This window comes from Acomys russatus, chromosome 24 (genome assembly GCF_903995435.1).
Source record: "Acomys russatus chromosome 24, mAcoRus1.1, whole genome shotgun sequence".
Taxonomy (NCBI): domain Eukaryota; kingdom Metazoa; phylum Chordata; class Mammalia; order Rodentia; family Muridae; genus Acomys; species Acomys russatus.
The window spans coordinates 27959580-27987058 of record NC_067160.1 but is presented as its reverse complement, the minus strand read 5'-3'; the positions used below and the strand labels follow the sequence as shown (position 1 = coordinate 27987058).

General features: G+C 39.6%; 1 protein-coding gene across 2 annotated transcripts; it reads right to left on the bottom strand.

Annotated features, from left to right (window-relative positions):
• Window positions 1-27479, bottom strand: Cytip (cytohesin 1 interacting protein). 2 transcript variants are annotated; one of them, XM_051166129.1, is made up of 8 exons: window positions 27194-27479; window positions 19339-19388; window positions 18930-18984; window positions 16004-16106; window positions 15709-15802; window positions 12981-13050; window positions 5544-5610; window positions 2-1486 (listed from the first exon to the last, which is right to left on the bottom strand). In XM_051166129.1, the coding sequence occupies exons 1-8, from the start codon at window positions 27365-27367 to the stop codon at window positions 1020-1022; spliced, it is 1080 nt and encodes a 359-aa protein (XP_051022086.1). In that variant the 5' UTR covers window positions 27368-27479; the 3' UTR covers window positions 2-1019. The 2 variants fall into 2 exon arrangements, with proteins under 2 accessions (XP_051022087.1, XP_051022086.1); XM_051166130.1 differs by lacking the exon at window positions 19339-19388 and having other exon boundaries at window positions 1-1486; window positions 27194-27465.

The following is a 27479-nucleotide window of genomic DNA, read 5'->3' as shown; positions in this document are numbered from 1 at the left end:
ACACACACACAACTAGAATCAACATAAGTCTTTATCAGTTGGTTCAGACTGTTTGCTTTAGCATATAGGTAACAAACAGGTACATTACCAGAACAAATACTTTAATGGATGTTGAAATAAAATAGAGCGTGATTGAGAAGTGAGAATACAACACAAGCATAGTTAACAGGGAAGTGAGAGCTGAGGCGACACCTATGTAGAATGTGTAATAAGGAATAACAGAAAAAAAAATACAGAGGGAACTCTTTTCTCACCCTCATTTTTAGAATTTTAGGCATTTGAAGCAAAATATAATCACAGATTTATCAGATCCTGAGATTTCTGGACTTGGCATCCATGTTTAGGCAGGAAAACAACCGAAATGAGCAGAATTTAATGGGAGTCTCACTCATTCTATTTAGACATGGTGGGAAGTGGGAGCTTAGGGTAATAGTCCCAAGAGCCCTCCTCGGCACCCCATGCCTTGCTTCTCCTGCCTCACTGTCAGTGTTCAAGTGAGAAGACTTCTCTTTGTTTATGATCTTTTGATAGTTTGGGGGAAAAAAACTTTAATTCTTCCCTGTGAATGCTCCCCCAGAGGCTACTGAGTATTAAGCAAGCATAAGATTTTGTAGTCTACCAAATTAACCTATAACCCAATAATTATGTCTGTCGCTCCATGTTCACACTTGAGTCTAAGAGTCCTCTGCTTTTTACATGCATAGTCAGTAAAATAAATATTTTTGTACTTTCGTGGCCAGCATTAGAATTAACAGGCACATTATTACTTTATCGAACCTATTACTTTCCTCTCCTGGTGGCTGCTTAGAACTTGAGCTACACTGGTTCAAAAAAGAAAAAAAAAAACTGATATAAGACCCTAAAATAACAATATAAGAACTTAAAGGTCAATGCAGCTGTGAAATGGGATGTGAGCATTGCAGTCGATCTGTACTTTCCCACTAAGCCAGGTGGAGCTCATCTAGGCGGGTGGAGAGAGAATTGTGAAACAGACAGATGTGAAAGGTCCCTGCCGCCCATCAAAAGCGACTCTCTTCCTCTTCCACTGCACGATGAAGGCCGGGAATGAATTTCAAAATTTGCTTCCGGACACTTCCCCGTCTGCTTTTTCGGGGCAGAGTCCCAAACATGCTTGAGTAATTGCCCTCCCACAAGGGAGATAAGGACCCACTGCTGGTGACACTGATGCTCCGGTTTCTCCTGGAAGAGGTATTCCTCAGAATATCGTCCCCATCCTTAGAAAGAAAGCACTCGTCGTCGGTGCTGGTCTGCCGGCTGAAGGTACCCCGGCTAGAGTCCTCTGACACACTTGTTCTGTAGCCATCTTCACTGTCCACAGTCAGGGAGCTCAGCCAGCTCTTACAGCTGCTCTCGCTGGACAATCGGTGCTGGTCCAGGAGGGCTGGGCCTGTCCCCAACAGGTTTCCAAACAAGGACGACTCATCCAGCTCCATATTTTCCAAATTTGGGGAGTTAACTGCATCTCCTACAATACAGAGAACAGTGTGTTGTGAGATGGATGCGGCCACCAATCCCTACAAGAAAGGACACCCGACTTTATAGAAGAAGGCAAGAGGGGAAAAACAAATGCCTTGGCCTGAATTTTCAATTGCATAAACATGATGAGGAGAGTTACCCAAAATAGCATTCATGGGCTAGCTTCTAAGGGAAGAATCATGAAAATCATAACATAGAATCGATTTTTAAAAAGACAAAAAAATAAAAATAAAAATAAAAAGATAAGCTCATGCCCATAGCTTGGATCTAGAATGTTCTCTAGGAAGCTCATGGGGTGATACTATTGGAGGTGGTGAAAACTTTAAAAGATGCTGCCTCCTGGGAGAAGGTAGGTCACTGAGGGCATGGTTTTGAATGAAAACTTCTGTGTCCTGGTCCTTTATTCCCCTTCACTTTCCAGCCACTAGCAGAGCAATTTTATTCTGCCGAGTGCTCCTGCCATGACGTGCCACCACAGGCCCAAGCCGGTTCATTATGGATTGAGACTCCAAACACCGAGCCAAATAAAACTTTTATTGTTATAAGCTGATTCACCTTAGTGGCAGATAGCAGCACACTTGATATGAAATCAGGTCAACCCAACTGACACTTATGACAATGCGGTTTTGTGAACCTCCAAGTACTAATTTCTTAAATTTGTGGAACCCTGAAAACTTTTATGAAAATGTTCACACAAATGAGGTCAAAGTAAACACTCAGAAACTTCTTCTCTGGTTCTTATTAGCCACCTTTTATTAGAAACCCATAAGTTTATTATAAAGCCATCTAAAGCATATGAGGAAAAAGTTACAAATCAGAACATGTGGTTAGAAAAGACTTTTGAAATCAACTATAAGTTGCAGTCTCAATATTCCAAATTCCCTTTTAGAATAGCTGAACATTCTAGCATGGCACTGTGCTCAGAAAGCATCACTGTCCTCAGAAAACCAAGTTCCGTCAGTGCTTCATAACCCACAAATGGGTTCCCCAAACTGAAGAATGAGTCACATTCTGCCCTGCCCCACCAGATTCTCAGTACTTGGTCAGCCAGTGTGCTCAGAAAATCATAACTGACAACTTGAGTCTGTTTCCAGAAGAGGCACAGGATGCCAAGCACTCCACAAGGCATCCCATGTTAGTCATCTTCACTCTGCTCTCCCGTGCCTTTAGTTGACTATGTAGAAAAGAGACGCTGCTCTGACTCCATTTGATCTATGAGGCCAAGAGCAGTCAGCCTGCATATTTCTTTCCTTTGTGCTACTACAACCTGCTGGGTTTCATCTTAACACTGAGCTGAGAAATGTGGGTGGAAGAGCAATTGCCTCATAGACGCTCGTGTGCTGGGTACTTCTGTTGGCTATAGAAAAAGGAGATGCATGGACATCTCTAGTCACTTAAAATATGTACCACAAGGGAGCGTCTTGTAAACACAAGCAGTCAATACTGATCCTGACCATGTGGAAACTGCACACAGGGCTCTTCAGAAAGCTTCAGTAGCTTAGCAAAGGCTTCTGACACACCTGTTATCTAAAGAAGTGAGAAAATTGACCCCCCTCTTCTCTCCCTCTCCTCTCAAAACAAGCAAACAACCCTCCCCCCAGAAAATCCCTTCTCATTTTTCCAAAATGTAGTATGATAGAGCTGGACATGTTGGTACATGCCTGTAATGTTAGTTAGCATCAGAAAGTTGAGGCAAGAGGCTTTCAACATAACAAATCTTTTCCAAAACAACAACAAAAATTGACTGTAATTCATAAGAAAACAAAAGTGGGCCAGTGAGTTGACTCAGTGGTAAAGAGTCAATTTGATAGCCTGGGGTCAATCCTTGAGACCTATATGGTAGAAAGAGACACCTGACTCTCACAAGTTGTCTACTGGCCTTCACACATACACACTGTGGCACAAAATGTTTGTGTGTGTGTGTGTGTGTGTGTGAGAGAGAGAGAGAGAGAGAGAGAGAGAGAGAGAGAGAGAGAGAGAGCACAGACACACAGAGAGACAGAATAAAATGAATAAAATTTAAAAAGACAAGTAACTTGTCCAAACTTCAAACTTGCCTAGTAAAAAATGAAAATCAAGTCTCTAAACTGTTAATGCCTAAGTGATGATTAAGGATATAAAGGAACTTCAGAAATAAGAAAAATAAAAGATTATAATATACAAAGTAGAATACACTTCGCTAGATATTTGCCAAAAGAAGACACTAAATTGGCCAACAGATGTACGAAAAATGCCTGGTGTCTTTAATTCACTGCTGAGCACAAATAAAGCCACAATGAGAGTCATCTCCCTATAAGAATGCTTATACCAAAAAGACACAATGGTGAAGGCATGGAGAAAAAAACCAACCCTTACACAGGAAACAGTAAGGAGGTTCCCCAAAAGACTGCCACATAATCCAGTAATGCCAATAGTGCATCTGTAGCCATAGGAAAGAGAATCAGTGTACCAACAAAGCCTGCACTCACATGCTCATCTTATTCACAGTAGCCAAAAACATGGGATTTACAAAGAGCTGACAAATGATATACGGAGAAGAAAATATTGTACATGTACAGTGAAATACTATTTACCCATGAAAGAAAACAAAGAATTCATTATTTGTGATAACATGTACAGCCATGGACATGTTAATTGAAAGAGTCTGAGTACAAAAACAGAAAAATGAAATCATCCCAATATGTGTGCAGTCTGAAAATGTCGGTCTGGTGAGTATTGAGGATAGAATGGTGGTTACCTGAGGCTGGGCAGGGTGACACTGAGGAGGGAAGCTTGACCCATGGGCACTAGTTACAATTAGATGAATGAGAGCTTTGTTGTCTTACACATGGTACAGTGACTGCAGCCAACAAGAATCTACTGTAAACTCAAAAGCTGGAAGGAAGATATTTTAAGAGCTTTTACTACCAAGATAGATAGATAGATAGATAGATAGATAGATAGATAGATAGATATAATAGATAGATAGATAGATAGATAGATAGATAGATAGATAGATAGATAGACAGACAGATAGATAGTGAATAAATGCCTGAGGAGCTGGTTTATCTTAACTTAAACATTGCAAAATGCCCCCATATCATCACAACATATCACATACTCATAACACAATATGCATGAATAGGTACAGCTTGTATGTTTTCATGATTCAGTTTTAAATGATTTTTAAATTGAATCTTTTTTTTTTTTTTTTTTTGCAAAGTAGTTGCCATTTGAACAAATATTCCAGGTGCTAAATCGAGGTTAGCTGAATGTTGCCTAAAGAAGAGAGGACCTACATTCCAGCCCACACAGCCAGGGACTCCAGCAAATTACTTCTGCATAGAGCTGCCACCTATGGTGATGCATGCCTGAAACTTCAGTCTTGTGAGGCTAAGGCATGGGGAGTCTAGCTTGGGCTACATAAGTAGTGAGTAACCAGAACAGGCAGTGCCATAAAGCAGGACAGTGTCTGTCTCAAGAGATTTCCCAAAAATGTTCACTCCTCAAGTAACACAGAAAAGAACAAATCAGCTGACTAGATTCAACCCTTGCTTCAAAACACATAGATAGCAAGTGTTCTTACCAACATAATAATCTTACATGTCTGTCTTAGTCTTGAGACTCTCTGCATAAATAACTAATATAATTTGGAAAGCTGTTGCCGCTCTACCCATAAAGCACACAGCTATTCTAATTTGAAGAGCCTCAGAAAGAATCATTTCCAGGAGTCTAACTCATTGGCTGTTGTGGTACAAATTTCAGGCAATGTTTCCTCTGGATCTTCTGGCATCTTTGGTCACCTCTTACAAATATGTGCATTTCTGTGTTCATGCATGCTTTCATATGCATTATGTACTGTGTGTGGAGAAGAGAGTGTAGCTTGACTCAGCTTCCTCCAAACACACAGGTCACTCCAGAGTTCATCCCAGCAAAACAGATACCAAGACCTTCATTGGTGTCAACCAAGCATTTACTGTAATAGTGACACTCTTAAAATATTTGGAGGCAGAAACACTGAGAGGGTGTGATGACAATGTGGTTTCCTGACAGGAAACTGAGCTTACCATGAAGTAGGCGCTGTTCTTGTAAGTGCAGAGACCTGAGCTCCACCCATTTTTTCTTCAAGGTTTGCTGTGAGAAAGATGGGGGAAAAGATTCAGAATTGTAGGAAATCCCAAGTAGACAAAGCAGTAGAGACTGCCAGCACCACCAGCCACTGCCGTTCCTTAAAGGCATCTGCTGAACTACAGAGGATCCTAAGAATGCAGAGTTCCCAAAAACCACACATCTTCTCTTTAAAAGGAAGAGAGCCAGCAAATCTCATGTAATTTCATTTAAAAAATATAGAACCAGATTGCTTAGGTTTGAAAATGCTTTCTAGCTGTTTCCACATGAATGATACAGATGACTGGACTAGAAACCTCAACTCTTAGGGCTGGATGAGTTAACAGATGGAAAGGTTTGGACCAGCAACTAGAAGTTAAGAAATGCTTAGTAAATATTGTCACCAACCAATGAGTCTGAGCTCTGAAACAATCTTTGTATTGGATGTCTACCTAAAACATACTTAAGTACCTAACTATGTTTTGAGATGTCGTCTCATGTAGCCCAGGCTAACCCAGAACCTTGACCTCACTATGTAATTGAAGATGATAGTGATGTTTGGATTCTCCTACTCCCAATTCCCAAGTACATGCTCTACCATGTCATTTATGAGGTTCTGGGGGCAATCCTAAGACATGATGCATGTTAAGCAAGCACTCTACAAACTGAGCTATATCCCCAGCCTACACCCCAACTTTACAACTGCTTCTTCTCTTGGCAAATGAAAAGAGTGACCATCATGAGAATGAATTGCCTATGAGCACAGTAATTCAACACAGAAGGCCTGGCCTGGTCCAGCCCACAGACTAGCCAAATCAATGGAAGTCAAAGGCGGCAGAGAAGAAGCCATCTGGAAAGGCAGGTGTTAATGTGCTCACTCTCCTTCCTGCTTCCTGCACCCCCTGCTTCATCTTGCCTTTGCTATTTTAGGTCCAACAGCAAGGCCAGCATGCAGGCACAACTCAGACTGCCAAGTACATTTATCCATACGAAGGATGGCCTAGTTGGAAAAGAGCAATCTTTTGTACCTCACCACCTGGAGGGAGTAAATGATGAAAAAAAATTTTATGTATATCTGAAGGAAAACGGGAGAAGGGGATGAAAATAAGATCTCAAGAACATCAGTAAATGAGTATAAGAAGCAGGGGTCATTCCTCAGTCTGCAGAACACTTAGACTGGCTCACAACAGCATCTGAAGCGATTCTATGGCTGCCTATATTCAGCCAAAGAACAAAAGTAACAAAAAATGCTTAGCTCAGCTCACTTAGTTTTTGCTTGGTTTCTTTTTTCTGAACTGTGATATCATTCTATAGTGGACATAGGATGGATGGCTGCATCAGTCACTCTTCTTGTCACCTTATAAGTCTATAGTTATGCAAAGACCAGAACCAGAAGCCTGAGGCATACAGGACAAGCCAGAGCTAGCATATATACCTACACAGTTTGTCTTTGCTAAAGGTATTTATCTCCTACAAGAGATCAGGACACAGTAGAGGAACAAGGCAGGATGTTGGTCAAAATTAAAGACATAAAGACATGGACAGAGCTTTCCGAACAGTTCATATTTGTGACAGAAGGTTTTAAGATCTATCATTTGCTGGTATAGCCTAGTCCTCTAAATGTGCCATGATTTACACACACACACACACACACACACACACACACACACACACACACACACACACACACACAAACAAAAAACAAAAAAACCCACCATGATAAAGAGCAGAGGTGCCAAAGCAACAGTTTTAAATTGGAGACTGCTTTCTATTTTCCTTGGAGTGGCTTCTGCCTGTGTTACTGACATCACAGCCATACACTAGTCTAATCTAAACATTCTATATCAGATGATTGTTAAATCATATGTGGATATGGCCCTATGACACCACATTATGTCACTGGGCCCAAACATGGCAGCTGACGCAATGATTGAACATTGTTGAATGAACTCACAGAAGAATAGCTTCCCAGAACAACCGTGAGCTATCACACACTGAGTTGGCTCCAGGCATGGCCCTAGTATTCTCATTCTATATAAGACAAATAGCATTACTCCTGGCACCTAATCTTTTCATTGTGCTCTTACAGATAATGCCATTTAATTTTCATAACTTAGTTATAAGCTGGGAAAAAAGGAAATGTCATTAAAGCAAAATATTTCTCAAGGTAAATAATAGGCCTAGTCAGTAGCACAGACAGATTTTTAAACTAGCTCTTTAAACTAATTCACTATTTGTGCCAAGCATCTGAAGCATCATAGGTTAAGATAAAGGAAATCCCTGAAAATGTGACTCAGATGGGACAGCTTCTTCCAAAGAAGAGATCAAGGTTCTGCACAGTCCTTAGAATGTTCTCGTAATTATGATGCAAAATAAATGCCACCATGCAAAGGGGAAGCCAGCCTGACTTCAGTTATAGGTCATTTCTGCCTTGAGGGATTGACTATATGTCTCATAATTTCAAGATTGGTTGCGAAACATAAATGCAAGGTGCTAAAGAGAAATGAATGTCAAGAGCTGTCGAGCAGAAGCATCAACTGTTAGTCAGGCATTTAAATACTGAGGCAATATGTGGTTTCAGTGTGTCTATTAAACACAAAGAACTCAGCCAAATTTCCATCTTGAGAAATGAACCCTGGCTGGACATTAGGCACTAAGAAAAGGATGCTGGCCAAAGCTGCTCACAGCTAGAGGCACCTTGGGAGACAGGAACACAGCACACCTCATGATCTGAGTCACACTGAGCATTTACTCTCTGAGAGAGGCAGCCAAGCTGCTGGACCTGGACCCGGAAGGAGAGCTTTGAAGCCTTGTGTGGAGGGAACTGTATAGCCATCTCATGGAGATGAAAAAGAAGCTAACTCCCACGTCCACAGCATCTTCAGATGTTCAATGACAGGACAGAGAGTGAATCATGGCATGGATCTCTCCAAGCAACACAGAAACAGGAAGGATTCAAAACAGACATCAAAATAAGAATGCTATAAATTCTAATAGAAAATGAAATTAGTGTTTACAGGCACAAAAAGTTGAGAGAAATAACATATACAATATATATACGTATATATCACTTGTCAATAAAGTACAATTCACATTTACAAACTCATTAAAAAGAACACATTCTATATGGAATACAGATGATGAGGATGCCCCTATAGTCATTATTCAGGAGGACAAGTCAAAAGGCCCTAACACATTTCTCACACAATTCTATAAGTTAATGTAGGAAGTAATAACAACAATATATGCAATGAGATGGTTTTTCAAAGCTAGACTCACATGCCTGTACATATAAAGATCAGTGCCAACTTTAAACACTATGAATTGGGATATGAGTCTGGAGTTAATTAAGCTGTAGTGAAAAGTAAGCTAGGCAAGCATCTGAAGCATAGGTTAAGAAAAAGGAAATCCCTGAAAATGTGACTCAGATGGGACAACTTCTTCCAAAGAAGAGATCAGGGTTCTGGTTCTGCACAGTCTCTCTCTCTCTCTCTCTCTCTCTCTCTCTCTCTCTCTCTCTCTCTCTCTCTCTCTCTCTCTCTCTCTCTTCTCTCAGGGGGAGCTGGATAATGGAATTAGAAAGTCCCCTAGAAAAAATTACCAAGAAGGGAAAAAGAAAGCATGAACAGAATAAATAACAATGAGGACAATGATCACAGCTAAAGTACAAATTTGAATGTTAAGAATGAAAGTTTTATCAGGCCCTGCCATATGTTTAAAAAACAGAAAACTGTGTTGGCCAACACACACCCCACTAAAGCTGGTCCAGAAAGAGACCTGAGTAGCTTCACTAATAATAAAGGAACTGAAACCACGACCTGAAAGCACTCCATCCAGAAAGAGCCCCAAGGCCTGATGATTCAGATGGTGCTATAAAAACTCTACCACAACCCAGCTCACGTCATGAACTTAACAGGTTTAGCACGAAATCTAAAAAGGAGCTGGAGAAATAGAAATGTAAGTCAGTGGGAACTATTTTCAAAATTTACCAACAGTAGCAAAGTAAGCCTAAGAGTGATCATTAAGTCTCAGGATGACCAACCATGCTGGTCTTCTCTTCAGATGAAAAGAGTGCTTTTACATAAGAAAAAAAAAAAAAAAAAAAAAAAAAGCAGTGTAATTCACCATACTGATAGATGCTTTTAACGAATCTTTGAGAAGACTTTCTTATTAGATGCACAGAAGAGTATTTAATAACATTTAATATATAAGCATCATAACAACTAATAAAAATACAGTTTGGGTGGGACCCTCTCTAACTTGAAGTCTGTTTATAAAGAGAACATATTCTCCAAGTGAAGGAGCTGAAGGAACCACCCTTAAAGACCAAGATAAGGATGCTCAGGACTGTTCCCTCATCTAAAGCACATCCTAGCCCAAGGCATCACAGCAAAAAAGGAAAGGAACCAGATCCATTTTATACAGGTATTATCCTTGTAGAGTACACCAGATAATATACAAACAACTTAGTGGAGAGTGTATGGTTTAACAAAGTGTTTAACTATTAAAAACAGCATAGAAATAATTTACATATATCTATATACCAACTGTAAAATTTATTTTTATAAAAAACTATAATACAATCATAAAGGGCAATACAACATAAAACTTTATGACCCAATTGTGTAAAATTTTTAGATTTTTATAGAAAGATGCAAAGAAAAACAGTAAAATGGTTAAGATAACCTAGCAATAAGAAAATGAAATACCATGTAATATTTAATGCTCTTGGCCTGACTTATTTATATAAAATGAAATGTCAATCAAACCTCTCGCATTTACTCATGGAATTTGGCTATTTGACCAGATTATCAACAGACTAAGAACATTGTCCAATTAGGTATCACTATTTATTAGAAACTGAATTAGAGATAAAAAAACAAATTGACTAGTGGACCATATTAGAGAACCTGTGAGTAAGTGTGGACTTACATGAACACTGTTTTAAATATATGTTTCACCGTGATTCAGTTGAAGAAAAAGCAAAACACAAAATAAATTACATTGGGAAGCTGTCTGTGCATATGGAAAAAAAATTTAAGTTATCCCATACTTTATAGTATATGCCAAGAGTATTTCTGGACCAATTAAAGATTTCAATATGACAAAGAAAAAAACACTAAATATTTAGGAAAAATTTAATGTGGATGATTGACAGCTGATCACCGTTTAGAAGTTCTTTTACAAACAATATATCAAATGTTTCCACAGAGCTAAGGAAACAAAACTTAGATCTCATTAATGAAAAATACTTTCAATTACCTAGAAAACAGTTTTTCAAAAGTAGTAAAGTAATACAAGGACTTTTCTGGAAAGATCATCATTTAATACAATATTCAGAATGACAGACACTTACAGGTAAGAGAAAACTGAAGGAGCAATACAAGCACATCAGTAGAACACATTAGGATATATTTTCATTTCACACTATTTATAACAGCCTCATATTGTGTATGTTTTAACGGTTGAAATGCTCTTAAGTAAATAAGAGTCAGGAAGGTGAGTTTTTGTTTTTTTTGTTTTTTTGGTTTTTTTTTTTTTTTTTTTTTTTTTTTTTGGTTTTTCGAGACAGGGTTTCTCTGTGTAGCCTTGGCCATCCTGGACTCACTTTGTAGACCAGGCTGGCCTCGAACTCACAGCGATCCGCCTGCCTCTGCCTCCTGAGTGCTGGGATTAAAGGCGTGCACCACCACGCCCAGCTGAAGATGAGTTCTTAAGTAGACATCCAAAGTATATTAAGAACCTACTTATTTTCTAGAAGAGAATAGACATTGAAAGGTGTGCACATCGTTAATTAATATTAGTTAAGTATGTATGTTAAAATTACAGAAATTCTGTTAAAATTATGTTCAGGGTAGAAATTGCTGAAGAGCATAAAATAATGTTTTGTTCAAGTAAGCACTTCATCCCATGAATTATAAATGTAATTATTTCATGCAATAAAACATAAAACCAATAGTCTATTTTTCATAGTCCTGTTTTGGAAAAAAAAAACCCTGAGAAATTAGCATTTGAAAATGATGTTCACTAAGATTATTTGCTGTTTACAAAAATAAATTAACTTTAATAAATCTAAATATACTATAAAGCATTTATTACTTCTCATAAGAATGTAATACAAGTTTTAGAAACAGTTCTTCAAGTCAAGAATAATTTACAATATTCTGAAGATCGTAGCCAATGCTATAAGAGAAGAAAAGTAAAGTAGTTGAATAATTGAGCTAAAAAGACAAAACTTAAAATGAAAAGGAATAACACTTTTCAGCTAGAGAATGCCTTTGAAAATGTTTGAAGGAAATTATTCTGGAGTGTATGAAGTGCTGAATAAAATAGGAAACTTATATTCAAAGTGAGACAAATGAAAAACACACAGATTTTAATTGATCTTCAGTCATTTTATGAAAAACTTTAATTCCTATCAAAATCTGAGCAGGGAGGATTCTTCAATGATTTTATTTAAAGTAGATTTAAAAAGTAGTGGGGATGGACACTATGGCAAGAGTGGTGACTTGCTGGTGACTGAACATGATCGAAAGGAAAAGTTCAAGATAAAACACAATTACAGTGAACTGCCCTCTTGAAATCAGTAATTAATAAGTGTACTTCCTAAGAAAAGCTAATGAATTCAGACTTACAAAGTACAAGTAAGTACCTTGCCAGTAACCAAGCCATCTCCGAGTAGGCTGGCAGCTCCACTGGGCTGCAAGGGGAGTACTGAGATGAGGTGGTCAGCCAGGACCTAGGAGGACTCAGAGCATCCTTCACTTGCTCACTGAGTGTCTGTAGTTCAGAGCCTGGAAGGCTCGCCAACCTAGAGAACTGAAAAGTTCAAAACCTTCAAAGTGCCATGCCAGGGAATTTACACCGAGCTTCCTGTGCTAGGCATTGTCACTTGTGACCTTTTTCTTTCCTTTCAAGGTGATAGCATCAGTGGAAGCAGATTCGAGGATGGCCACAGGTTTAGTGGTAGGGAGTTTGTTTCAGAAGGGCGCAGGAGGAAAGGAGGTAGAAAAGGACACTGGGAATGCAAAGGTGGTGGGTGCACCAGCACTCTGCAGCACTCAACACTAACTCTTACTCCTTTTCCCCTCCTTAAACTAAATGTAAATCAAACGTGATCACAGGTGCATCTGTGAATAGTTCTTCAGGTAATACGCCTTCCCGCTGACTTTCTGAGCCTCATAGACTCTGAATGAGGAAGGAAGAGGGTGATTTACACATATTTACTGTCTTTGATACTCCTGCAAAGGTAATTGTGTGGCCCTTGACGAGTCAGTAGTTTAGATGCATCCTGACATTTCCCCTTCAAGGGCTACCTCAGTTCCTCAGATGCTTCATTATCCTGCTACTCACAGGTTCAAGGATGAAAAATGATGTGCTGTGGTAAATCAAATTACCTTTAAAGCATGCAGCTTTGCTTCAAGCTCTGCTCTTCTGTGAATCATTGTTCCATTAAGAGTCTCTATCCTGTTTGAAGAGAAGGGAAAGATGATCATAAATAACAGAGCTATCTTCAAACAGGGATCATCAAAGAGGTACCCATCCTGACGAAGTACTGCATGTGGAGAGCAGACTATATAGAAATACAACATGACTATCTCCCTTTCTAAGGCTCTTGACTATGGAGTGTGGACACTTGAGTGTCTGTACCTAAGCCAAATTTCTCAACAACAGTGGGGGAAAGAAAAGGGGATGAAAATTTGCCCGACAAAGAGTGGAGGGAAAGATCCTGGCTAATTTACAAACCTTAGCTAATATTCTAGAAGGCTCTATATGCTAACGATGGTTGTCTCCACCAGAATCTATTCTTTCCTGGACAGCCTGAGTAATCTCATTCACTTGGTGAATATTCATTGAGCGTCTACTGTGAGCCAGACGGTATGTCAACAAAAAACAGTACTTGGGACTGCTACACCAGTGGAGTCAATGTGCTAATTCTTGAAACGGAAAAATTTCTGCAACTGTGTATGGCTATGTCATCTCAAAACCTTTGGTTTACAAATGGCTACCTAGAATTATCAGTTTAACAATGTTCTTTTACTCTTCTATCAGAGATTTTCTAAAAATAGTCTTGTTCTCTCTGGAGTTGGTTTGTTTTGACTACTGCTTTGACTACAAATCCTCTGCCTGAGTGTGATAGCTAGCTTCACCTTTGAATCACACTCTTAAGCATGTTATAGTATTTGTTCTAATTCTTTTTGACAATTAAATTGTAGTTATGTTCATCAAAGTGTGAGAAAAATTTACAGATGTGGTAAGAACACTAAATGCGAAACCATCTTTTCTCTATTCTTCCAACATAGACCCAACATTATAAGATGATGGTCCAACAAGTGCATCTGATTTCTGATTGAGACAATGTCTGTTTTTTGGACAACAGAATCACTGTGAAGCCTCATAAGACTTTTAATGTTCTCACATGTCTAAGCACTGGTGAATGTACACAACAGTAGAGATGGGCCCTTCCTTCAGTGTTTGTTCACATCACACATTTAACCCATCTATGGCTTTATAAGAATTATATCTATCCTTATTTACCTGTGGTCTTTTGGCTTTGTCTACATGGGACCTATTTTTCTTACTCTAACCAATAATATTTTCTCTTGGATTCTGTATGGTTCTAGGTTTCTTTGAGACAAACTTTGACCCCTAAGAACTAAAACTCTAAGGGCTGGCCTAAGTTCTACCATCATCAGTCATCTCTTAAAACCACCTCGACAGACCCACCCAAAACTTCTTTTGAAGTATTGGTGAAGAATCTTATGGATTCTACTGGCAGCTCACAATGGACCACTATAATAGAAAGAGCCTATACTGGCATCTTCAGCAGACTGGATCCCACTGTCACTCACTTCTCCAGTGAACACAATTAAACCCTTTTTACCCCCAGGCACTTCATCTTCATAAAAGAATAAACCTGGACTGACAAGACGCTGTGAAGAAAAATGATTAGGTAATGTTGAAACCACCTAATTCAGAATAAAATCTAAATACCCTGCCAAAACAAAGCATCTCATGATCTGATGCTTGGCCAACTATGACTTCATCACTCATCTAGTCTCTTTAATCCACCAGCTACCAAGTTCACTTTGTCCTCAGGATATGTCAAATCCACTTCTAGGGCTCAAAGACATCTTTCTTTACCTACACGTTCCTACCAGAAGTTCATACGCCCACTTCTTCCCACTGTTTAGTCTCAGTTCCAACTATACTTCCTCAGAGTGGAACATTTTGACAGGCTAAGCTCACCTGGCCACCGTCTTACTCAGTGTACTGCCCTGTCACATTATCCTACCTTTCTTATGCTAGTTTTCAATAACTGTAATTAAAAATGTCAGGCTTTTCTTAGAAATCTTCTATAACATTTAGAGTTCAACTGTGTTTGGTTTTGCTTCCGCAGAACACGCAGAAATAGAAATATAATATTTATTGAGTATCTATGAATTTCATGTAATAATTAACTCCCTTGTAGCTGATAATTAAGTCTTATTGGGTCCTTGGGACACAATTAAGGCAAGTGCAATGCTTTCTATTTTTGTAGGCAGTTATGACTTTGTGGATGACAATGGGTGTCTCTGTAACTGTATCTCCATAAGATTGTTAAGATGAAAATCAAAGACTAAACCCATTGAGTAGCTGGGAAGACCAGTGTCTTTCTGATAATTTGAACATTATTAATGTTCAACTATTTATGTTCAAAGGTGGGGAAAACTGAGGATACTTATTTTCATTATTGCTTATGAAACCGTAGCAGAAAAACAAGAGGCTTGGGGGATATGAAAGAGAGAAATGCTGAAAGATTACATGCATTGTGGAAACAGAACCAGTTTCTCTTGGTCCAAAGATATGTGCCATTTTCATTGAGTCAGAAATTAAATGCTATCCCTTCCACAGAGACATTTTTCTACTGTCATCCCCTGACTTCAGATGTTAAGAATATACCCATGACTCACAAAACCTTGACAAACAAAAGAAGCCCATGAAAATGTCTGCACCCAATCCAAAGCCGTGTATCCTGCCTTCCTTCTGGTAAGCCACAGACAAATAGTCCATTCATTCATGCGTTAGGCAACTTCAGACACCAAAGCATCTCTGAAACCCTACAGCACCAGAGTGGATATTTACGTTAGCAGATTTCCCGAGGATCGGATCAGGTCAACCACTTGTTTGTGGGTAAATCCTTCTGTGCTCACACCATTGATATTTGCCAGGATGTCACCTGGGAGATACGAAGGAAAATGAGTGTTTTATTAGTTAGTTAAACAAACCCTCCTGACACGGAAATGAAGCCAAACAAGCAAGTGTCCAAACCATAGTGTCACTCAAGAAAGTTCAAAGCAACAACTGCTTCCCACCCTTCACTATCAAAGGTTCCTTGCTATGTAAATGGTGTCTTCTAGCATGAGCAGAGCTACATTACCAGCTTGCAGGCCAGCGCAGTGAGCAGGGCTATCTTCCTGCACTTTGCAGATCATAGTGCACACACCAGAGGAGCAGATGTTCTGGTTCTGGAGCCTGTAAGTCTATAAATATAAGTGGATACATAGTAACTTTTTTAAAAAGTCAACAAATATCTGCCAAAACATAAAATCCTGCCAACAGCATTGCGTGGCATAATAGGTAAGTACAAAAGACAATTTGGAAAGGCTTTCCTCACTATACACTGAACTGAAGGTACCAATTTTGGAATTCCATCAGATAATTGACAGTTAATTCCATTCATTAAAAAAAGAAAATATCTGGCATGAAAAAGAAAGTGAAATGTAAGTGGCTCAAAGTGATCTGTTTTCAAGCCTAAGAGAGCACCTGGTGTTATCATTATGTATTTATTAAGAAAAAAAAACTTAAGTTTCATATTTCTCAATGGGATGAAACAGTGGTAGCCAACTACATTGAAAAGATCCTTGCAGGTCTCTCAGGCTAAAGCAGGCATTGGGACAGGCTATGAGATACAAAATATCCAGCAAGGAAATGGGCCACAGTGATTATATTGGATCAGAGTTCTGCAAATAAGGACAATGTGTCCTGTGTTTGTTTGAAGGGTTCTTCTTTTGTTTTGTTATGTTTTGTTTCTTTGAAACAGGGTTTCTCTGTGTAGCCTTGGCTGTCCTGGACTTGCATTGTAGACCAGGCTGGCCTGGAACATACAGGGATCTAATCGACTCAATCAATTTCATTCCTGACTACACAGACCCCCTCTTGCTCTGAATTCTCGCCAGTTCCTCAGTCATCCAAGTAAATAAAAAAAGGAGACATGCTCCCCAGATGTCTCAGTTGAACACAAATAGTTCAGTGGTGCTGGGTTTTGTTGCTGGTGTTTTTAGTTTTTACTTCAAAATGTATAGAAACACTAAGGAAACATTTGATACCTATAGCACTCCCGGAACTGCAAACACACATGCTTTCCATTTTAGTACATTTGAGCTGTGGGGCTGAGTTCCATCTAGAGCAAAATCAATGTTTTGAGTTGTCCTTTAAAGATCTGAGTTCTAAGAACTAAGCCACATCAGAGTGCTGCTTTCTTCTAGAGCAATCCATGCCTGGGACAGTACATTCAGCCACATCAGAGCACTTCTAGAGCTAGCCACTTGCTTCTGTTAAATGCAGAAATGCCCACTCAACTGTAATGCATTTACAACCTTCCATTTGAAAAATAGAGGAGCTTTAAGTGGCCTATAACACAAGTTTAGCTGTATCAGAAACCTTCTGGCGAGTGTCCTGCCTCCGACCACACCACGGTGCTGCTCCTTCTAGAAATGGAAGCCCTTCTAGCTCAGATGCTGCAGGAGCCAAAGACTGAACTGAAACACATTTAGAAGTCCTCACCAACAGGGAGACCCACCTTCAACCCCCAGCTATCAAAGTGAACACCAAGCAGGAAAGGCGCTTGGATTTATGGAGCTGGCAAATGTGCATTGCATAACAGCTGTAAATTTTGGGATTAGAGATAGACAGGGAAAACCAGAAGCCATGAAGGCACAGAAAAGAGTACTTGGTCAAATAATATGACCCCATCTCCCACCCACATCTCTCATCCCTGTGCTTCTATTAGCTAAGAAAAGTGTCGTCAAGAGCACCCTTGTAAGCCCTTTGACTTCTGAGATAATGTGTGTGTGATTTAGCTCTGAGGTGAAACCATCAATTCTCAATGAGCTCTTAAGCACGGGGGCCATACTTCTAAAATCTGATAGATTTAACCCATTTCTGTAGAATATTATGTCTCAATGATTTTATGGTATATTGTAGATTTCACTAAATTTTAAAGTAGGGGAGTTCAGAAAACAGAGACCGCCCCCCCCCCCCCTTCTCCCAGGACTTTTTGTTCATTCCATGTTGTTTCTTTACTTGTAAAACATGTTTACTGTAGCAGCCTCCTGATCCTGATCTTAAATTATAGACCAAGTTTCCTTTTATGGGGTTGACATCTCACCAATGTTATCTGAAAGCAGCACTCACTGGAGTTAGCATATAGCATAAGAGTGTGAGTATGCAAAGCACGTGGAAAAGAAATGCAGAAATGATGTGGGGAAACTAGACTTAAGTTGCTGCACTCAGTTAGACTACAGTCCACTTGACTCCTTTCTCCATCTTTACAAATATAATCATAAAAAGACAAGCAACAAGGAAGAAAGGAAATTCTTGAACAGCCACATTGAATCCTATGACTATGGGTAGAATATTCCACCAAAGGCTTTTCAAGCAATAACGTGCTATTATCTGGGTTGTGGGGGCAGGTAGAAATTTCTCATTGTACCCAATAGGAAATGTTTGGCCTCCTTTGTGATGTGTATGGATTACATATACAAAAGTATACCATCTGGCAAATATTTCTATTTATTTTCATTTTTACTTTTTGAAACAGGGTCTTACAATGTAGTCCTGGCTAGCCTGGAACTTCCCGCCTCTGCCTCCCAAGGGCAGGGTTTAAAGCTTTGAATCACCATGCTCAACTCAAGTATTTAGAAGCTGATATACATACACCATGTCCAGCTCAAGTATTTAGAATCTGATTTACATACAGTACAGAATATGATTATATGAAAATAAAGGTCTGTAAATAAATGTCTTTTGCTTTCTTACTTAAGCTTGTAAAGTATCAAGCATCTCTGTTTGGCCTTGTCCTTAAGGAAGACTCCTTAAGAGTCCCCATCACAGGGAGTGAGGTGCATCTCTAAGGAATGTAAGTGTCAATGCTTTCTCCCCAATAGTACTCAACACACTGAAAAAGAGCCACCCACTAAATAAATCCCTGTCCCCATCATTGCTCTCATTGCTCTTTGCAAATATCATGATGTAACTAATGCCTGTATCTTCCTTGGAAATCTAGAATGTTTAAAACTGCCCACCTGAATTTCAAATCCAAATGCTCCATTGTCCTGCTTTTCCACAGTGACAAGCTTTCTGTAAGAAAAAATAAATAAGCCACTTGAATATCAGAGTATCATATTTGACACAGATTTAGCATAATGATAACTGGGACAATGAAAACTAGCTTTCATTTCTGTAATTGCAGTATGGGTTAGAGGTATGTGAGTGTGTGTGTGAGTGTGTGTGTGAATGTGTGTGTATGTTTGTTTGTGTGTGTGTGTGTGTGTGTGTGTGTGTGTGTGTGTGTGTGTGTGTGTGTAGTATTAATGTTCCTAAACATCTTGGGCAGAGACTGACAGACAGGTAGGCCAGCAGGCAAACAGACAGACAGACAGACAGACAGAGAAAGAAAGGAAGAAAAAAAGAAAAGACAATGAATCTTTTTACCTTTGAGACCAGGAAAAGTCACCTAGAGAACTTGATCTGGCCAAAGCAAGCTGAAAAATATAAAGAATATTGAATTATCACAAGGTCTTTAAGACATGTCTACAACTGCTCTGGATCACAAAGGGCTTTGTTCATTATCATCATCCTGGAAACCTTGTTAGATGAGATTAGTAATGTCCATTCTCTCTTAACAGCAAAGGAGAGTCTGGGAGAGCAGGGACACCCAGACATTGTGTGGCGATGATGAGGAGAAGCTCAGATAGTAAGCTTCTGTGCAGGGAGAATGTGCACGCCGTGTAGCAGAACTGGAGGCTTCCAGAGATGGCTTTGTGTCTCACTTGCATTTATGTCACCCTCTCATAATGAGCCACAGCAATTTACAACCATGCTGAAACACCTACCTATAGAATAGCATGGGAGCCAGACAGTCCATATATTCTGTAGATGCAGATGAAATGCTTATGTTCATTATAACAGTTCAGTGTTTTACTCTTTTTATCAGGATAAGAAAGTCTTTAAAGAATGAGCTTACATAGAGAAATATGTCTCAAAGTGCTGGCAAGATGGCTGAGTGGGTAAAGATGCTCACCACCTAGGTTTGATTAGTGGGAGGATAGATCCAACTCCTGCAATTCATCCTCTGATTTCTGCATGCACAGCATTGTAAGCACAGCATTAAATGCACATAGACAATGCCCACACACACCCAGTCTCCACCACCAACACCAACACCACACACAAATAATGAGGATAGAAAATATGAAATAGATTCAGAAAATTGAGGAAGGGACTCAAAACCTTAATTCTGATTATGATTTATTTTCACAATAGTTTTGGAAGAATATAGTGAGATTTTTTGCCAAGAATGAAAAGAAACCTCATAATGCTATAAATAACATTGCATTACTCCTCTGCACATTTTGGGAAAAGTCATATACCCATAAGCTTCTGGGACAGAAACAGACTCTTATAAAAAGATGGAGTCAGCAAAAAGGAGACCTTAGATGTAGGGGACTGAGGTCATTTTTAACATTGTTGTAGGTTTGGTTTCATTTGTTTAAGAAATATTTAGTAGATGCTAATTTTTAATTAAGCTTTCTTAAATATTGTTCCAAGGGCTCAAAACATAACTCTTTGCTTCTAATTAGGTCATGATAATTTTTAGAGTTTTGCTATTTTTCTTATATATATATAGTAAGAATAGATTTTATATACAAGAGTATATATTCTTATTATATATTTTTATATATAAATAAGATATGTTTGTGACGTGTGTGTGTGTGTGTGTGTGTGTGTGTGTGTGTGTGTGTGTGTGTGTCTGGTGTCTTATGTAGGTCAGAAGGGGTCAACAGATGCTTGGAACCAGAATTAAGGGTTGCCTGTTGTGAGCTTCCATGAGGGTACTGAAAATTGAACCCAGGTTTTTTTTTTTTACAAGAGGAACAATTATGCTTTTAATTATGAGGCATTTTTCAAGGCAATAAGCCATGATGTTTAACTGTAGTTGTCATTCATAAGCAAATAAATAAAATAGTTGATCAAAATACTTGGTATAGATAAGTAAAATTAATATGAGGATTAAAAAAACACATAGAAAATGCATAGGAGAAACTAATGCATACAGGAAAAGTTCCACAGAAACCTGCATTATTTAAACTGCCAGGTACCAAATGCCAACAATTCCGCAACTTTTCTGGAATGCCTCAGTGTTAAGAATTCATGCACCATCACTATATAAAGTGAAGAGATGAAGTTATCCCACAAATTTTATGTGCAACGATTGCATTGTCTTCTTTTGCCAGTTGTATCTGGAGTCTCAAACAGGAGAGCTCAGACTCAAAATAAGCCTGTAGGCCTGTAATAAGTATCTGCTTTTGATTTATGAGGACTAATTATGAGCTATCTACAGGAATCTGAATAGTTTGTCATAATCTGATTTTCTGCTTAAAGTATTTAATGCACATGAAACACACAGAGAGAGAGAGAGAGAGAGAGAGAGAGAGAGAGAGAGAGAGAGAGAGAGACAGAGAGAGAGACAGAGAGAGACAGACAGATAAACAGACAAACAGAGACAGAGAGAGAAATACAGAGAGAGAGGCAGAGAGAGAAAGACAGAGAGACACAGAGAGAGACAGAGAGACAGAGAGAGATTAGCAAAGATGGGAACTTTTCAGTTCAGTGAGAATGCTGGCATCCCTGTGAAAGAGGAGTAAGAAAGCTGATATTCATAAGTACTGTCCATCTCACCCTAGTGTGTTCATATTTGCTTGATCTGTTTTCATTATACCTATTTCCTTGTATTTCACCCTTAATTCAGATTGTCAAGTACTTAGTTCAGCTATATTTAATTATGTTAACTATAATCACAATTAAGGGCCTTGTGTTTTAAAAGTATTGTTCTCACTATTATGACTTGCCATAGCATTCATATTATCACTCTCGTAGAGGTTTATATGTGTCAATATATGTACATTTATATGAAGAGCATATTTGATCAAATGTTTCGCCTCTGCCGCTAAGGATCCGCTTTGGGACTCTGGGGAAATACACTGGTTTTACTTTCCACTCCAGGGCTTCACGTGGGGCCCATGGTAGATTATGACTTTAAAAATAGTAAGACAGACAGAACTATGCCATCCACAACTAAATGATGTTGAGAGACCGTAAGTACAATATTCACATCAGACGGATGTGCTAAGAGCTTCTTTAACTTTGTCCTTCGTTAATCTAAATGCTCATAGGAAAAATTGAAAGGTAACTTTTAAAGGATAACAATGAAAATCCCAAACATACAGAAGGATTTTAAAAGCCAAAGGAAGGGGGAAAGTGCTCAAAAATCAAACAGTCTAGAAAGAGAGCTAGGAAAAAAAAAAAAAAAAAGTGAAGTGCTAAATAAACAAATGTTGGCAAGAATTAATAAAATGTCCTGCTACCATACTGTTAAATACTCTTTTCCTCACTTTATATTCATGGAATTGATAGGAGCCTCTAGATTTCCTCAGGATGCCCTTTAAGCGATGGCTGATTTGGGGTACATTCAACTCTAAAATCTTTTAGGTCCACCAAACAGATCAGAGCTGCCTATACAGAAGAAGATGCCCCTTGCTTCCCTCCTCTTAACAGTCCTGCGTAGCTCACTGGCTAAAAGTGACTACGAATGCCGTGGGGGAGCACACTTGGGCTGATCTGTTTGGGTTATTACTGACACAAAAAGCTCAGACAAAATCAGATCACACATTAGCTTCCATTCTGGATTGGTAGAGAGGCTATTTTCAGCACAAAACATACAAACGAACAAAAAAAAAAAAAAAAAGATTGAAATACATTAGCTACCATCAGACTCTCTGATGGGGCCAGCCCCACCTTGACACAATGTCTTCTCGGTTTTGATCTGAGCTGTCCTGAGGAGTGACATAAAAAGAAACTCTCAAGGTTCTGCCTTGCTCACATGCTAAACTGCCTGTGTGACTTGGAGTGCACCCAAGGCTTTATCAAGACTCTTCTGAATCAAGTTTTCCTTGTACCCCTTTCCCCAGCATGCACCAGCCCTATTTAAAGATGTAGACATGGAGTGTGTCCCAGACTGCCCTCCCTAGCCAGAGTCTTTCTGAGTTGGAGTGATGTCCCAACAACAACAACAAAACTCATGAATGGAGAACTGGTGTGCAATTCACAGCATATGCTGGCAACAGCTGTCTTTTATTACACATTATCTAATATGAGAAGTCTAGGTTTAGCAATTTGGCAGGCTTGAAAGCTACACTTTCGGCTCCAACTACAGTAGACCAGGCTCCTTAGCTTCTCACTAGCCATGTGCATAGTGATGCCTGGGACTGATCTCAGGGAGTCTTCTTTACTTCCAGAGAGATGTCTTAAAAGACAAGGCATTAATATTCCACACGCAATGTCTCTTGCTATGCAGTGATTCACAGGTCTCTCTTTAGTGCAAAATCAAGACCAAAAACAGCAGCTGTCAGTGTGCAAAGCAAAGAGGAAGTCGGAAACATAGCTTGATTGGTGACTCCACCTAGAGCAGCTCAGAGACCAACACTGAAGCCACTTTTGTTCCTAAGTCAGACTGTTAGACTCTTGGCCTGGCTCTGGGTACTCATTTCCTGCAAAAGCTGTGGATGTGTAAAGAGAGGGGAGGGATTCAGAAGTGAGCTTTTTTTTTTTTTTTAAAGTAATTTCTTTCAAATTATGTCCTTGGCTCTTTCCAATTGTCTGTCTATCTCACTTTTGTTCCCAACTGTTTCATGAATGCAGCTCTCCCCGACTTTTGAAAGCCAGACCATTAAGAGAGAAAGAATAATCAAACTATCCAAAGACACAACAGAATAATGAAACTAAAGTCAATGCCCTAACATTAATTCCACATGAGAGGTGAATAGGACGTTCCAGCTTCCAGGAAGGTCTGACTACAGTACAACACCTCTTTGAAGAAAGAATGGTTGGGTATTAACCCAAGCATCACACTGCAGGTTTGATGTTGCCTGATGAGGCACTGGCAGAAGCACAAAGAAAGTCCCTGTGGGCAGAACCCAAGCAGAACTATACCCACTGCAAACATTTAGTACCATCCCTACCGGAAATTGTACATGAAGCCAGTCTTCTAGAAGCTTCCTATTTAGGAATAATTTGATCACTAAAAGAATATCAGACAAGGACAATCTGCTTGGGTCTAATTCACACACTTCATACCTGTATGCTAGATTCCTGCTTCTCACTGCAGCCCTAGGCAAGAACGGCCACCATTACAGCCTTGTGAGGGTGGCAGTCAGGCATAATGTTTACCTCTGGGGCGTAGCATGCTTATCAGCCCTCTCTTCCCTTCCATCACCCTCCCTCAGGAGCTTATATTGCAGGGACTTTGCTCCCCAAAAAGCTATGTTCAAATTTAGAAACATTACTGGTGTCTGGCACTTCCTCCCCGTGCAGGTACTGAAATAATATGCACACACACAGAAAGCTGTTTTAAAAAAAAATCTGAATGCAAACAACCAGTGGATTCTGAAGATTAAGGCTGAAGCTACAAGCTAGCCAGATATAGCTTTGCAGAAACCAAAGCCACAATAACAAGAAGTATGAATGTTGACGTCAGCCCTCAAAGTGTTGAAAATAACAGCAGACAGAGGAACACCTGCTACCACAATTGCCTCAGAGGGATCCTGCTGCAGACCATTCAGACACTACCAGAGGGGTGGTTTTCTTTTTTGATGTTGTTTGTTTGTTTTTCTAGGAAAATAATTAATAGGAAGAAAATATCCCATAGAACATTATAAAGCCTTAGCACGTACCCTCAGGAACTTTCACTGACGGTGATTATGGAGGACCTTGAGCCCATGCTCAAAAGGTTTAGGTTAATTTTGTCTTTGGTTCCCCACCCCCAAGGAAATATAAAAGTAAGAAAAAGCTTTAAGGACGGTGTGTTAAAAAATACGAGAGGAGAAAGAAAAAAACAGAGAAAGCACATACATAAGTTAATAGTATAGAAAGTCTGTGTGTTCACACAGTTTTTATGCATCAATCCCTTGATTGTTCCCTTTAATCCAGCCAAGCCTCCTTATTGTCCTGTTCAATTTCATACTATCTTAACCCGGGCTGAAAATCCAGCTGTGGTTCTTCAGTGCCATTGGACACCACATCTTTACCCTTTCTCTCTGCTGTTCCTTTTCCTTTCTCTAACTACTGTAAAAATCGCTCCACCAACCTGCCAAATTTCTATAATGAGGTTCCTAAAGTCCAGAACATCTCACACCTATTCATTGGCTCTGGGTACCATTCAAATCATAGTCTACTCTCGGCATCCATTCATTCAACCAGCTGTAGATGAAATGCTCCACAGAAACAAAATGTCTTCCATTTGTACTGAACATATATAAGTTTCTTTTCTGCCCTTGATCTCCACACAATATACTGTGACAGCTTTTTGCATACCCAATGACAATGATATTGTCTTAGATATTAGACTTGATCTCAGTAGTTTATATGCAAATATACTGCTACTTTATATCCAGGACTCCGGATATACATCTCTGGTCTTTGATTTTCATGGATGGTGGTTTTGGAATCAGTGCTCTGTGGCTAGCAATAGCAAACTGCATTGTTTTCTCAAGGAACTGGGCCCACATGCTTGTGTCCACTCTGACTTCTCACAGTCTGGATCTTCCTATCACACCAAACTCTGTGCCCCCACTTGCAGGATTTCCTTGCTTAGAAATACCAGACAGCCCGCAAGATGGTTTTCAGAGACATGTTACATATATGCTGTAGAACAGTGGTTCATTCTGTCCTGTATGGGAATCCTTCTCCAGGGAGTAAACACATCCTCCTGGTTAATATAGCTAGTTTGATGGTGTGATGGTTTTCATCCTACAGGGGTCTAGCACAATATAATGCCTGAGCTGAAAAGGAAATGTGGAAGGATCCCTCCTTGATGCAAAGCTTAACAAGTTCCTTTCCTGGGAAGTAATGCATCCAACGAGTGAACCATAGACTAACAAATGAACAGACTTTAGTTTAACAGCTTTGTAGCAAATAGAGAAATGGACTGTTCTCTATCTGGAATCTGAATAAAGACAGTGGTGTTTCCTGTGTTACCCATTTATAAACCGATACAGATGTTCATTGAACTTTGTATCATGAAAGGACTTTGGATTGAGAATGATAATTAAATCTTGGTAAATGATGTCATCATCTTCATCCCTATGGAGGAATCAGTTCCCCCTGTCACTGAAGGGAGCTCCTGACTCTCCTCCAAGCTGGAACTCTGTAATGCTGAAGGTAGAGGCGTTCAGAGGAGAACAAGATACACACAAGATCGCAGGCCACAGAGCCATGCTCTCAGACAATTCTAAATATCCTGTGCACAATAGCTGTATGCAAATTCAAATACATAGTTTGGACCTTGGAGGAAGTCATATGATCAAAATATATAAAGATATATATATATATATTTAGTTAGTTTTTATGTCTTAAAATTTAAAGAGCAAAAATTCACAACACAATCACATAGACATAATTTTCATCTCTAAAGAAATTTTACGCAATAAAAATTTTCAAACAGCCTTTTCTGAGTACTGACCTCCCCTGCACATTTTCTTACTTAAGGAGCATGGAGTTTAAGGAGGGAGGTTGTGCTGTTACCTAATCAAATGAGTGGAATTTAGTCTGATATAAAGGACATAAGGAAAAGGAGGCTAGCAACTTGCTCTAGGTGCCACAGTTGTTTAGTTAGCTAGCCAGATGTTTCTAGGCAACATTTACCTCCCGGTAAAAAACGTTATCTCCCAGGAGACCCAGGTTGTATCTGTGCTCTGGGGCTGAAGAATTTATTTAGTTGACAGACTTCATGTTCAAGGAGAAGTCTTCTCTTGACTGTCAACTGATAGGAATAGTTGCCTAGAGGAGCAACTAGAAGGGAAAGAATCAACAGAGGCACAAAGGGAGAAAGAGTGATGGTGCCAGTTGTGTACCTGTAAACCACCTGCAAGTTTCTTGAGCTCAACAACTTTCATTTTACTGGAGCACATTTTTAAATGAAAAAAAAATGTAAGTCTTACTATAGAAAAAAGAAAAGTGACTGCTTTTCCATCTCTCAACTGCTACACTTGTTTGTGAGCGTGTCATCTCCTTCCTCACATGTACTCTCGGACATTAACTTCTAAGTGGATTGGCTTCGTAGACAGAGGTTGTCCTGGAGGGGGTCGGAGGGAGGAAAGAATTCTCTTTTGAATAAGAACCAAAATGGCTATTAGGGGTGGGGAGTGAGGCTGCTTGACTCAAGGAAGTCAGGGAGACACAGGGGAGCAAGCATCATTCTCAGTTGTCGTCAGACAAACATAAATGACCCTACCTGCTTTCGTCCCCGAGGCAGAGTAGCCACGGTGTCTGCCAGCACCTGAATCCTTCGGTTGTCCTCCATCGTGAGCGGGCCTGTGAGCGGGGAATAGGAGCTGTACGCAAGATCAGCACCATACTTCAAGTTGCCGTTGCTGGTCTGCCGCTGCAGGGGCCTGTGCAGAGACATTGTGGACAAAGACTAATGCCGCCTGCACATAGCTCGGTGGCCTTGAAGGAGGGAGGAAGCGAAGTGCACAGCCCTCTGACGAGCAGTCAAAAAGTAGCAAAGCAGAAAGAAC

Coding starts and splice junctions, on each gene's coding strand:
- Cytip (XM_051166129.1), bottom strand. CDS start 27,367: ATGTCTCTGCACAGGCCCCTGCAGCGGCAGACCAGCAACGGCAACTTG. Junction 16,107..18,929: donor CATTTGGATTTGAAATTCAG/GTGGGCAGTTTT, acceptor TTATATTTATAG/ACTTACAGGCTCCAGAACCA. Junction 5,611..12,980: donor CAAAGCTGCATGCTTTAAAG/GTAATTTGATTT, acceptor TCTTTCTCACAG/CAAACCTTGAAGAAAAAATG.